This window comes from Anser brachyrhynchus (assembly GCF_964034855.1).
Source record: "Anser brachyrhynchus genome assembly, chromosome: 9".
Classification (NCBI taxonomy): domain Eukaryota; kingdom Metazoa; phylum Chordata; class Aves; order Anseriformes; family Anatidae; genus Anser; species Anser brachyrhynchus.
In genome coordinates this window covers 20068071-20082866 of record NC_137703.1, presented here as the reverse complement: position 1 = coordinate 20082866, position 14796 = coordinate 20068071, and the positions used below count along the sequence as shown (strand labels likewise).

General features: G+C 37.8%; 1 protein-coding gene across 9 annotated transcripts in view; it reads right to left on the bottom strand.

The window, feature by feature from the left end:
• CLSTN2 (calsyntenin 2) overlaps positions 1–14796 on the bottom strand; it is a 344598-nt gene that overhangs the window by 20802 nt on the left and 309000 nt on the right. For all 9 annotated transcript variants that reach the window (XM_080605191.1, XM_080605195.1, XM_080605196.1 and 6 more), the window contains 2 exons: positions 3961–4127; positions 340–488 (listed from right to left, as the gene is read on the bottom strand). In XM_080605191.1, coding sequence (XP_080461317.1) covers positions 340–488; positions 3961–4127 — 316 coding nt within the window. The remainder of the gene's footprint in view (positions 1–339; positions 489–3960; positions 4128–14796) is intronic.

Genomic DNA, 14796 nt, shown 5'->3' with positions numbered 1-14796 from the left:
AAGTGTACCAGAAGAAACTATAACTTTTTTTAATGAACATTAAAATAAGAATGCAATAAATGCATATGCTGTTCAGTCAAGTTCAGACTGTGTGCTCCAGACTATAAACAGAATGCAAGTAAACTGCAGTCACAAGAGAAGTTTCTTAAAAGGAAAATAGCAATGGAAAACTACAAAATAAATAAGCCTAAAAATAATGAAATTCATACTTTTTGCTCAATAACATAAAAGAATGATTTGGCAACATAATTTAATCAAAATTCTTCTTTTTACTTGTCTGAAGAAAAAAAATAATTCATTAAAAATAGTCCTAATCAGTTTAGCTGAAGTACAACTTACTGGACTGTAGATGAGACTTTGAGACGTCGTACGCCTGCAGTAGGAAACTGTCTAGAGTTGATGTATGAGACCTTTCGGAGAGCTTGATTTATATTCTCAATGTCATCTCCTTCCATGACAAGGACTGACTGGGAAGGGTTGAAGTGATACTGGGGGAAATGCATACAATTAGTATTTAAGGTACCAGGTACAGAGTACAAAACAAGACATTTTTAAGTAATGTTGCACAGACATAACTTTAAAAATCTAATGATTTAAGAAAAAAAAATCTTAGTAGCTATTGTTGGCTGAATCTGTACATTGTTCCTTCCAAAATGTCTCGTGTCAGTCATTTATTTCATATCTTAATAATTACTGTTATAATTAATTTTATAGTAAATTAATCCAGATTTGTTGTAATTTTTCCTAGTCTTATCAACTTTGGTGATGCTATTTCTGCAAATGTAGAGTTCAAAACTTTAACTAACTGTCATTATTATTATTACTGGATTTTTTTTGTTCACATTCCTCATATAAAAATATTCACTTCAACAAGAGTAGTATGCAGAAACATATTTTTCCTGCTTTCTGTTTGTTTTTACTCAGGACTGTCTTTCTGAGATATATTTCCATATGAATGAACAAAACAATTACAACATTATCCTCTTAGATCTTCATTAATGTCAGACAGAATATAGGGGATTCTCCTGTCTTTTTCTCATGATCAATAAGAGTGTCATAACATAAGATGTAACTGCTGCTTGCACAAAGCTAACTGCTCCTCTAAGCCAACAACCCTTGCAAAGACAATGGCTGTTCTTGTAGCCCTGACTGTCCCCTGTCCGCTGCACTGAACATAAAACAGTCTTGCTGATGAAGAAACTTTGCCACTATATCTGCATAGCAAATGTTTGATTTTATCTTCACCATAATTCTTCTTGATTCCTTTTTTTTTTGCCATTTAATTGGTTCAGCAAAGCATCTGCATTGCAGAGAAAAGCAGATTAGCCCCCTTGATTTTGTACCATACTACTGACAGCACAGAACATAAAGAAATGCACAGAACACATAGAAATCCACCCTTCTCTCACACTGAAAAGCTGGATATTGATTATATGAGCATATTCTCTAATATACAGACAATGTCTGTCTGTTTCCTTACAATGAGAGGTTAAAAAGCAAAAGAGCAAATAAATAGACTGTGAAGAACAAAATGAAACATGGGGTTCTCTGCTGAGAAGAACACAGGGGATTGGGTTCAAAGCTTGTGCAGAAAGGTCATAATGCACTGAAGGGTATTTTTTAACAGAGGACTAACATGAGTCACAGCCTGCATACACTTCTCTTTTCCATCTGTAAGCTAGCAAAAGTACAAAATAAAATTAGCAGACGGAGACACTAGCTAGCTAGTTAACTTAATAGCTCAGCTGCCAGAACAGCTGGAATGCTGCCAAAGGGACTGGAGAAAACCCTAGTCTGAGCCATTTTTGTCTTTCTCATTAAAAATGGCTAAAAATAGTGACAGTTTAGACAGTGTCTCTGAGAGCTGTTACAGATATCTAAAAGTTAGCCTGCAGACAGAAAAAGCCCAACACTGCTGTGTCAGGAACTGTATTACAGCTACATTGCTCTTTCCTAGGTGGCTGAGAGGTGAAGCTTCATGTGTCCAAAGTGCCCAGGAGAAACATCTCCCCGCATCAGTTTGCCAATATTTAATCAGATAAGTGCCATGTAAATAGTCACACAGAATCTATGAGCTGTGCAACTGTGACACATGCTTGTGTAAGATCGGTTATTTTATTTTTGTCATAAGAAACTCTTTATTAATTTTCTGTTGAAGGTCAGGTGCTAACTGTTCCACTCTCATCTGAGCTTCTTTTTGTAAGCCCCAATAAGAAACCCTACCATGATCCATCTCTGACTGCTCCTTTCGTTTTTGCCTTCTGCTGTTACACAGACTGTTGATCTGTCTGAGGAGGTAGAAATGAAAGCAACTTTAAAGAATGATGTAACTTTAAAGAAATATTAAGAAAATGAAAATGTTTTGAAGTTTGGTGGAAGACAGAAAAGGGGGAAAACAATCCCTCATCTTAATTTTTCCCACCCCGTTGCTAGTACAGTAAGAAAACCAATCACCTGTGCTAGAGCAGCGGTGGGGGAGGTGTAATGGATTTTTCCAAGCCCATGAAAAAACAGACTACTAAAATACTGTCAAATTTCAGAATGTGACAATAGGAGAGGTATTATGATGTTTTTTAAATACCAAGCACCAAGTATGCACTTCTTTAATTCAAGTAAAACCCAGCAAAGAACTTACTGGTAAGAATATACACTCAAGTTCCTAAAAACCCTAGCCACTCATTGTATGCATTGTCCTTTTAAAACAGCTTTTACTCATAAGTGTGTCATTTTTCTAGGAGAGTCAACCATGTGAAATTCATAATAATGTCCTAGGTACGATGAAGATAAAGAAATAATTTGGGGGGTACATGTAAAGGCTGGAGCTAATAAAGCTCCATAACTTTTCACTTTCAATTTACATTTTTACCCCTGTTTTCAGAAACACCAGTTACACTATACCACAGTAATTTATCACCTAGACAGATATCGAGTGTGTTTTAGGTCAGTCTCCTAAATGGTACAATGAAAAGGTTCAGCTAATAAAACGTAGTACGTGGCACTTCCACTGCATAATCTAGATCAAGTGCTATAGCACCAACCTCCTCTCCCCTGAAAAACGTAATACCAAATATCCTGTGTTGTTTTGCAGACTACAGAGTCTGCAGACGAAGTATCTTCCCACTTATTTGAATCTGAAGATCGACTCATTTGGAAGATGGTATTGTCATTTGTGTACTAGGAAATAGCTTAACTGTGTGTTTACACTTAAGGCAGAAGAATACCTGCCATCTAATAACAGTATCAGTACAGAACAAGTTAAAATGCACTTCATGTAAGCATTGTAGAAGTTACATTGAAGATTCTACAAGTGTATCCAAAAGAACAGAAGTTGTCTTAATGAATGCAAAGCAATCTGGTCACTCACTGTGTCTATTGAAACAGTATTTCCCTCTACATGTTGTTCTCCAGTCTTTAGAAAAAGTGTTACAATAAAGATAGTCACATACGTGGATGGATTTGTATGCAAATGTAAAATTTGAAGTTCTTGACTTTTTGTTGTCCAGTTTTCACATTTCATAACTTTGTTTTCCTCTTGGAATACACTCAGAATTTTTCAGTCCTTCTGCACTTGGACTTCTTTCTGAGCTGCCTCTAGATGAAAGATACTCCACTTATATTTTCCATTGCTTTAAAGCAATTCAAAATTCAGTAATTCTTTGAAACAATGTTTGTTTCTGTAAAACTACCAAAATGAGCATGAGAACATGATCTGGCAATTCTTACAGACTGTGAAATATCAGCAGCAGCCTACGTTCTGAGCATCTACCTTTGCAATATCAGAAACATTTTTCTTTGCAATGTCACAGCTCTTCTACCGTTCCCCTTTTTCTTTGCATGACTTTATGGGAAATTACATTGCTTTTGGGAGCACATTTGTACTGTGTGTACTCTACCTTGGGCTCTCTACTTCATAAATCAGCTCTACATTTTTATCAAAGATGATGTCAGTTCATCCCTTACCTTTATTCCTTGGCCAAGACTCTCGAGTGAATTAATATCCAGACCTTCCTTGCAGGCCTGCAAACAGGAAATCACTTTCTGGCTCTCAATTTTGCCTGGGCGGATAGTTAGACTGGCTAGGCTGCCGTGGAAATACTGAGCAAACCTGGGCTTGGTGACTTCACCTCCTGCAAGAAAGAGAATATAAAATGATTATTGATACCAATACACAAAACATGCATCTAATAATTCACTTTGTTTTAATGTATGTTTAAAGAGTTGAAACCCATTTTAGCCAAGTACTTTTGAAATTCCATTTATTGTGGTAAGTAGAATCACTTTGTGGGTTGTTGGATAGTAGCTAGTAGCAGCCTGCCTTTAAGATGATTGTCAGTGTTTTCCCAGTATTGTATTCAGGTGTTTACAAAGCTGTGGTAACATACTCTGAGATGAAAGATGAATTCCCAAACCTGTGTCCAAGGAAGCATTTACAAAAATGAATTGATGAGATTATTGGAGTGATGAAACAAGATTTTTTTTTAAAAAAAGTTTAAGGTCTAATGTTTATTTATGCAGAAACTGCACTTGCAAGTTTTCTACTGCAAGATTTCTTACACAGCCTTTTACTTTCTCCTCCAAAAACATACTACCTGACACTTAGATGTGCTAAGAGTCATGTAAGCAAACTGCCAGACTCTCTGCAAACTATTGTCTCTAAGGATATGGTATAAATTCACAGCCATGACTCCACACCAACACACACCTCTATGCTAAAAGGCATACAGTACCTTACCCAAACCAGCTTACTTGGTGCTAGATCAGGTCCCATCACTGTATGTCGCATTAGTCCCTACAGCTGTATTCTATTCAGCCTCACTCTATGCAGCTTCAAAGGAAGACTGATCTTTAGGAGTTGTCAATAAAATGTGATTACATACTGCCTGCACCAGTGATCATAACATCTAAATTACTCTTGGGATATTTAGTGATTTACTCATCCTCCTCTAGGAGAATTTTTTAGAGCTTGTCTTTCCTGCAAGTGCTAGCTGAATAGTACAGGTGAATTACTGCCTGCCTTGAGCCTGAGAGGACCAAGAAAGCCACGCAACAGTGAAGCCAGGCAGACTAATGGGATTAGTAGCTGATAAGATGCTATAATTGGTAGATAACTCATCTCTACAGTGTTTGTAGCTTTAGTGTCAAATAACCTATTTCTACCATGCAAAACAGCTCAAGCTTGAACTTTAACTTGGGAATGTGTGTGGAATGGGTTTAGAAGTAAGGGATAAAATGGCAAGTTTACTTTAGGTTGATGTTGCTACCTAAAAACCTGAAAACCATCTCTTTTAGTCTGTGCATTATAAGCACAATGACGAAGGCTCACGTTATGTTATAGGGTAAGGAAAATATACACTGGTGTACTGAGAGAAAAGTAGATGTCTAGGTTTCTGTCCTTTTATGTTAACATTGCAGCACAAACTGCCTCTCTTTTTACCCCAAAGAAAGATCCTCAAAGAGAGATTATTCTTTTCTCATTCGTCCATCAATTACATAAAAAAAACTTCCTTTGGGCAGAATTTTTTAGAGCTTTCATAGAAGCTTTCACGTCTGCAACAGCTGAAGTGCAGGATAAGTTCATACTGTAATTTAGGCCTTTCTGATACTTACCCAAGACAATTATTTGGTAAATAGGTAGTGTACTACAGGGACATTAGCTGTTGTTATATTTATGTATTTGCATTGACTTTAAAAGTACATATTGCCACTAATACAACAGCAGTTTTTTATGAACTTAAAAAGGTAAGACAAATTTAAAAAAAAAGGCAAAAAAAAAAAAAAGCAACCCTCTCCCTGAGAAGGAGACAAAAACAGATGAAACAGATGAGACCTTACAGAAGAAGGGAATCACATTGTGCTTTGAAGCTTCATAATCTCATCTCCCTAACAGAATTCTGAAGACAGCAAGTTCCAAGGCTAAAACACCAACACTAATCCTGGAGCTTTGAAATTCAGAAACCTACCGTAAGTCTGCCAGCAGATCTTAATAGTTCTGACGAGACGCAAAATGAGAATCAGTCTCAGATAAGCTAATGTATTTAAATGTGAAACTAGCTCATTAAAATGTATGAAGGAATAGACAAGAAGCTAGAACAAAGAATTAGGTGCTGTGGCTATGCCTGACAGTAGCAAGCAGTGTAAAACAGCTGAAGTGAGCTTATAGAACAGCATGATTGGTACTTACATCCATATATAGAAATTCCAGGTTTGGAATTTTTGGGGAGTTGTTTCTTTATTGTAGACTAACTCTTCTCAGGTGCCATCGACAAAACATTTACTTGCCATTCAAATGTAGTAGATGCATGGCTGGAGTGCAAAGCCAGTTTAGCTTCATCTAGAAGGAATTCAGTTCATGTGCTCTGACACTGGTCCACAGTGTGGACAACAGCAGCAAAGTGGAGATGATCAGGAGATTGTTAGAAGTGCAGTCCTGGTCCAAGCTCACACACTGATGTGGATGCACAAACACAGCAGCTCTGGAAGTGACTCTCTTCAGTGGAAAAATAGCTGAGACTAGCTACTGTCTTGTTGTGTCAGTCAAAAAAATCTACAAAACTATACCCACAGCTACAGCAGGGTGATTCAGGATGGGACAACTGCACCATAACAACTGATAGCAGGGTCTGAAGGCACACTGGGGGATGATACAGGCTGTCCCCTAGACCCAAGACAAGACCAGCTGTACTTAACCATTCTTGAAAGCTGCAATAGATATTCTAACCTCTTCTGCAGACAGAGGCTCCTCAAGCAATCCTCTCCATTGATCACAGGTCTTTATAGAGCTGAAAGCTTATTCCTAATAGGGAATGTGTGCTGTTAAAATATTACCCTTTTCCTTTGATGGGCTAACCAAAGCCTTTATCTCTTTCTACTCAAGACTGTAGACTCTGATCATACCTATTGCTGTCCCTGGAACTCCTGCTGTTATCTGAAGTACAAATTACAGCCCTAGAGGTCTCCTGAATGTTATGTGTCTCTTACATAGGACATCCCTGTTAATTTAGGATAGCATGAATACTAGCTTTTTCCACATGAATAAACATGAGCAATTTTATATGCACACTTACTATCTGACACCTTATTAGAAAGAATAGACTGCCAAATAAGTGTTCCATAAGAACCTTTTGCCAGAGTTAAAGACAAAATGATATACCTGCCAATTTTATCTTTAAGGTGAACAGAAGTCATTATATCTGATTCTTATCACAGTGCTTGCAATTGTAGTGTGTAGACATTTTCATATTCTTCCACCTCAGCATTTCAGAATCTTCTCAGCTCAATGGGTATGTTATCTTGTTGATGTATTTCAATAGCCAGTAATTATTGGATTGTAAATGGACAAAATCTGATGCCATAAAAGCAGGAAGCAAAAAACAAAACTGTCAGTAAAACTGAAGAGATGGCATAAAGCCAATCTGCTTCAATCCTGTACTCCAGCTTTGATAAAAAGGATTATGGGGACAATAGTTTTTCAGTCTCAAAAAAGATTGAGGAAGAAAAGATTGTTAGAATAAATTGAAAATCCTCAGCAACTGACTGTTTTACTTCTGTCTATATCAGTGTTTTATTCATGCTTGGTTCTCCTACATTACCATGTTTGCATGCCATTTTTCATTCTGCTTCAGCAGCCTAATATTCTTCATGTATGTGGCCTCAGCTTCTCGGTATGTTCAAATTGAGCCCAGGATGGCAAATCTCCAAGTCCTAGCTGCTCCAACATTCTTAGTTCCCAAAATTACAAGTGTGTAAGGATGTTTAATCCGGTATGAGAATGGTAATTCTGTAATTAAGGACTGTAAGGACAGTGTAATTACAGCTAGTGCTAAAAGTAGCAACATTTTTACAGAATATTATCCAAATCCTTCTAAATACTGATATTTTCAAATATCACCCCTTGACCCTGAGCATGATATACTTCATGCCTGTGTGGCTCCACAGGCAGCTGATAAGCAGCGCAGATTCACTGCCCTCACTGGGCCGGAGGAAGGCTCAGTTCCATTGTCTCAATTTGACTCATAACTGAAAGCCTCACATGCTAGGAAACAACTGACAAAACGGCATAAGCTACTCCCAGCTGCTCTTACTGCTTTGAGACAATTTGAACCCAACTGTTGGTTGTGGTACCAACTGAGCCTAAGCAACAATATTTCTGAGATAATAAAGACAGCCTAAATATATTACACAAGCCTCTGGAGCAACAACTCAAAGTGGTGCTCTGGTAATGGTGATTCTGAGGTAATCCAAGTGTCCTAAATTTGTTTCTCTTTCCTAATGTCCTGGTGCAGGGAAAACTAAAGTGTTTTGCAAGACAGCATCTACAGGTTTCTACCCAGAGGTCAGCCCATCCTGTTAACCTAGATTGCCTCAGCAAGTTTCATGGGATTTTTTGCTCTCAGAGTCTTTTTGTCGTTTCTTATCAGTCCCATACAGCTCAATCAAACAAAAACTCCACAAAGATGTTACAGTAGTATCAAGACCTTCATCATAAGGGAATAAAAAAACATTACTCCTCAACTCCATTACATGTTGTGTTTCATTCAGCTCTATATTTATTGATTATTATGGATTAATATGCTGTGAGTATTAATTCTTGGGGGGATACTTAAGTAGTTAAGACTTACTTAAGTGAATAATGTGACAGATAAAGGAAAAAGTAACCTTCCTTACAGTCAGCTGGGGGTTAGGTTGATGTCTGCAACACACGAAAGGCTGAAATAACCTTTTAGAGCAACATTACTTATTCTCATTCTAGACCCTGAATTACAAATCTCAGCTGCTGTTTCCTTCAATCACCATTACAGTTGTGAGGAAACACAGGCCACAGTATTATTCAAATCTGGGTGATAAAACTGTGCATTACTTTTTCACCTGACCCAGCACTCCCAAAGTTTGGCAGATACAGATGGATGAATGTTGGCTTTTTGGCATTAATTCAGTCCTCATAATGGTAACACGGTGTCAACAGACTGTGGGAGGCATCCAGAGGAACTGTCAATGTATATAATTATTCACTCTAATGCTGCTCACTGCTTAGTCACTGTCAAAGTGGTTTGCATCACATTTCTCAGTTGCTAAAATAATAGCTATCTTCTGGACTGGGATTCTTCTTGTTCTGTGCTGAATGAGATCTCTTCTGCCTTTAATTACATTAATGTGGGGCAAGCAGGGCAGCTGTGGCACTAGGGGCAGAGGGATCCATCCCACCAGAACTTTGCTCGGGGTCACCCTGACAGAGTCTGAATTACTTTCCTTTTCTGCTAAGTGTGAATGTTTGTGGGGGTGACCAGAGAGAGCACACGATGACACCAGAACACACAGTAGAAGAAGGGTAGAGAAGTAGAGAAGGGTTTTGTGGTCTCCCCACTAGACAAAACCATTATAGAAGCCAATTGGGTTATGGTTCCAAGAAAGAGACAGCTTAGGCATAAACTAGGCACTGGGCTTAGAACAGGCTGGAACAGGACATACAAGTCAGAGGAGGACACACGCACCAGAAAAGGCTGCACCTACACAGTAGCCCTCAGTGGGGAGTGATCAAGCTGCCAATGAAAGCAAGACTTAACAATGTTACTGTATTTTGCATATTCCTTAACAGTCACAAGCACAGGTACAATTGGTGCTTGAAATTTCAAATATAAATAGACCAAATGTAGAAATAACCCACTTAATTTCAGATGAGTATGTTGTAGATGCCTGTCCTACTTGTGTGCTGATCAGTTGGGGTGACTCCCTTACACATGGAGAAAAGCAAATGCTTCCAACATACACTTCACCTTGTCCTAAAAATCTCTCAGTAAGTCACAGTTTTGAGGGTTCCTGTCAACTAGCAAACACTTTCTGATCCCAGCCACAAGGATGTTCTATTATACATGACACTGGAGAGTTCAGGAGAAATTGAAGAACTCCCAGGGTTCAGACTTCAGTGTTAAGGTACATACATTAATGAAGTACAGGTTATTTTAATGAAGCTTTTTTTTTTTTTTTTTAATTTTAACTTTGGGTTGATAAAAAATTGGGACCAGATTTGATTACCACTGAATTTCACAGTTGCGTTGCTTTGACATTGGAGATGAAAAGGGCTGTTTTCATTCGTATACCAATCTCCAATACACAGTCATGCCTTTCAATCAAAAATGAGTCACTTTATTGAGCTCACAGATCTTCTTTTAGGCCTTTCTGCCCTACCTTAATAATGAGCAAGTAATTATCAGGGCAGTCTAAGCACATGAGGTTTTCACTGGAAACGATGAATCAAGAGAATTTCCAACTGCAATGTGATTCTTCTAAGATGTTATAGACTCTGGTTATACTGAGCCAGATAATTAAGGAATGATTGATTATTCAGGGTCCCAACAGAAAGACTGAAGTGAATCAGGGAGCTGCTGCAAGACATTCTGGCTCTGAATGCCTCAGGTCAAAGTCCCAGAATTTATCCCATCTCCTTATTACAGCAGTTTAGGGAGCTGGATTTAACTCCTTGTCAAGCAGATTCGCTGTTAAACAGGAGAAACCTAACATAGATTTCAGGCAAGACAATTACAGACTCGAGTTTTTATACTCCCAGAGCTTCTTACCACAAACACACACACACACGCGTTGTAGGTTTTTGTTGTTGTTGTTGTTTCATTTTTGTTTTTTAAATAAAATTCAGCTAGAAATTACCCAGAAGATTATTCATCAATCCTGGCCCTATTTCAGTCTGCCTCTGCTCTTGGTAGACATCATAACCTGATGACCTTAAACAGACAGCTTTAGGCTTTAAAGCATTATGTGAAATAGGACAACTATGCTAAATATGAAATAGGACAAGAATGCTAAAGGCTACCTGCTCTTAAGTATGCATATGCTAGTTTATCTCTATGCAATATGTCTATAGATCAAAAGCTTTGTTTAACTTGTGCTATTTAAGATTTCTCTGAAGATAAGAAAAACACTCTATAATCTCTCACAATTATGCCAATATATATTTGCTATTCCTAAAGGAATTGGGGAAATGTTGACAAACATGGAGAAATTTTACAATTTTATTTACCTTAGAATAAACCACAGTCCAAGCTATGTTAATGCTACATGAAAAAACTATACTCCTGTTCCTCCAATAACAACCCTGTGCTGCTGCATATTGCCCAGTGCAGAAATACAGTTAAATAAGGGACACATATCTATGCTGAATTATTGACAGATTTGAATGTAAATTCAGCTCTCTAAGAAAACACCCTCCTAAAATAACCTTTCACATGTTTGTAGTTCTGCAATAGCCAAAATACCAGTGAAGTTTTTGATGAGAAGAAGAGCAATAGAGAGAAAGAATACTGCTGTACTAACAAGCAGCAGTATACAGACATACAGACATTATGTTGAAATCTACTGAGATGGTCTTGCATTAATTTGTCTGCTTGTCTCACTCCACTGATGCCCTGGCTTGGTAAAGCCTACGCCAGCCCCCAAGGCAGCATCCACTGGGGTTATGCTATGTAGTAGGGAGTAATCTTTATCTGTAGAACGTCTTAATTTCTGGGGGACGTGCAACACTGAGCGACACAGGCTGCTGCTGCACTGCCCACAGCGTGGCCCTCAGTGTTCTGATCCCTCTCCAACTTCTAATTCTTACCATACCTCTCATCTTTATTAGTAAGTAGGTTCTCTGACTGCAACTTTGTGATTGATATGTCAACAGAGTGTTTAGAAGATAAGGTTATTCCACAGAAGTATTTTATAAAAAATTGGTTTCCACTGTAGATTAAGGACAGAGGAAAATGACAGAAGAATACAAAACAAAAATAAACAAACAAACAAAAACCAAAACAAAAATTGCTTAGAAACCAGAAATTACAATAGCCTTCTGCTACATTCACGGTAACAGTTTGCTTGTTAACAGGCTTCTACTAAAGATCTTCCCCTGCACATTGTGGCTGGCATAAATTAATTGCAGTGTGAAGCCCTCCAGCACTCCAGAATGGGTGGCATTATTAGAAATAATGACTTACATGACTTACAGTCACGGTAAGCTACAGTATAACCTTCTGACAAGTCATTAACTTGTGTCACAGCTTTCCTGACAGGATTTTGGGAATGCTACATTAAAAAAAAAAAAAAAAAGTGCCACTATGGGAGGGAAAAGGTATGAACCTAAGACCTTATCTTTTCAAAGAACCCTGGAAGAAATCTGTTTGCAGTCTGTGGTACAAAAAATGATTAGACTACCAAATCATGTAATTTGCTGCCTTTTTCTGACTGCCTTTGCCACTGAATGATTAGCAACAAAAGGATCAGAGTGAGACCATATAAACCTTGGTTTAATGGAGGAATTTTCTTACTCTCTAAAAGGGTTCATTTACTATGTTCTCAGATAAACTGAATCATAAATAATGAACTCAGAGGAGAAGTTACTAGAGTAAGATCCTGGAAAGTGCAGTTTGAGGAAAAGCTAACCTTAATCTTTTTGTTTGCATTGCTTAGAAGAATGAAACAGAATTGCAAAAGCTATAAGGGTGAATGAGAACAATTTGGTGGTCAGTTACAAAGTCTGATTCTGTTCTTGCTCTGATGTGGATTTGTTTTAGGTGACCTGAGGAAAATTCTCCTACCCACTTGATGCTGCATTTCATTCTTGTATAGTAAGAATAACTATAATTCCTTGCTCCGGAACTGTTACCTCTTCATTGTTTGGAAAGTTCTCAAGAATCTAGAGCTGGAAGACCTGATCTATGGGCAAAGCATTATTTTTTATTGCTATAGTAGAAGAGTTTTATATGGACAGGGCTTCTCTGTCATGGAAAGTAAATTCTGATGGCCAGATTAACAATTAAATAATCAAAAGTATTGTCTCTAATATGTACATCCAATACGTGTGCCACAATGTCACAGTTGTCCCAGTCATCACAGGCCATACATGACACGCTAGTCTCAGCAGCCTGGAAGGACTCATCAGCCACACACCTCGGTGCAGTTACACAGTATGGGCAGCAGAACCAAATTCCTATTTTAACGTAACCACAACACGCACCCAAACCCTCACCCAACTCTAATTACATAAAAAAAAAAAAAAAAGAAAGAAAAAAAACAGAGGAAAAAAAAATCTCACATGTATTTTGCTATACTTTTCACACAATATTGTATAATAATAACTGCTGTACTATTGCTACAACTGCTAATATATTTTTTGTCTTCCTCCAGACACCACAGCATATAATGCATATAGAATCTGTTCAGAAAGGCTCGCAATTTCAGATGCATCAGGTTTGGTTGTATGACTTTTTAAGCTGTTAAAATTGGATACTAATTTTTGTGTTGGCCTTGGTATGTTTTGACGTTTCAGTGGTTTATTTGTCTGTCATTTTAAGGATTCTCTTAATTCATTTTTATTTAAATATGGTTAAGTGAAGAAACAACAGGTGCCAACTGTTTATTTTGAAAGCTCTCTTTAAGTGCATTTCCTGAAGTGCCATACTCTGCCCTTCTGAGGTGCCCTGAAACAAGAGCAGAAGTTGAGCCTTGAGGAGGTTTCTGTGATCCAGACTGACTATGTCTGCTTCCAATATCCCTTCACGGAGGTAGTTATGAGAAGCAGGGCTGGGTTCAGAGTCACTGCCAGGGTCACACTTGCCTCATGTTCCCTTCTGTGTCTCTTTTGTTCTTGGAAGCACACTTAAAAGAAGGCAATTTTGTCCTTTGAGAAGAGAGCAATTTTGCCTCAAGTTTTATTTTACCATTAGAAACAGAACAGCACTTTGGACCTAAATAACCCCACCTACTTCACAGTCGCACCCTTGACAATCATCTGTGAGACCACTGATCTGAACAAGAAAATCCTTTTAAAGAAGAAAAAATTAAGTCAAATCCTCAGCCTTCAGTATCTGCAGCAGAAGCTGTTAAAATCTGTCAGGATACAAAAAGGCCTAACCTAGGTAACAGCTGTACCAGCAGTCCACAACGCTCATCCCCACACTCAGTTCACTAAGAGCCCAGTCTGCTTAGCTCTGTAGCAGTATTATTTTTTTTCCCAACCTAGTGTCATTGAAATCACAGCCCAGAAGTCTCCAGCTTGGGTCACACATACTATGTATTAAATGGACTGAAGCCACACCGTTTAGCCTAAAGATAATCCTTTAACTCCCACCCCCAAATTAACTACCCCCACAAAAATATAACAGTATCAAACATGAACTACACAAAATTAAAAACAGGGAGATCTTTGCTAGATATTGCAACAGAACCCTAAATTAGTGTGGTAGCTCTGCCTAGATCTTCCCCTGTAAATGAACTCCGTAAAAAAAAGGACAAAGGCTTTTAAATTATGAAAAAGGAAGATTATGTGAGAATAACATTTAGAATATCTAATTTTAAGAAGAGAAAATTTATATTGATAATGTCAAAACAAAACACAAAAAGATTTTTGTACAACTTTTCTCTTGCCCACTGTGTCATTAAAGCTGGAATCTAGCCATCAGGGTTGCTTTTAGTTAAGTCAGTGACTTTCTGTGTTGCATTAAACTTTAGCCAGTTCCTGACAGACCCTAGAAAAGTTCTATTCTATCACCTTTAAAGTCCTGTTCTCAGCTTTTTTCAGCCAAAAAGAAAATTCACGTAAATTGTGTTGGTATCTGTCAACTATTTGTCCCAGTTAACTATTGTCTAAAACCAAGTTCTGTTTTGTGAACTGTTTGGTAGGTGTTTTACCCCGTATTTCTAGCTAAAAATGGACTAAGACTGCCTTAGCACCTTAGAATAAAATTAAATGCATTCTGTTACATATTCAACATAAATGGAAATTCCAATAGACTTAAAGTTCATCCTTCG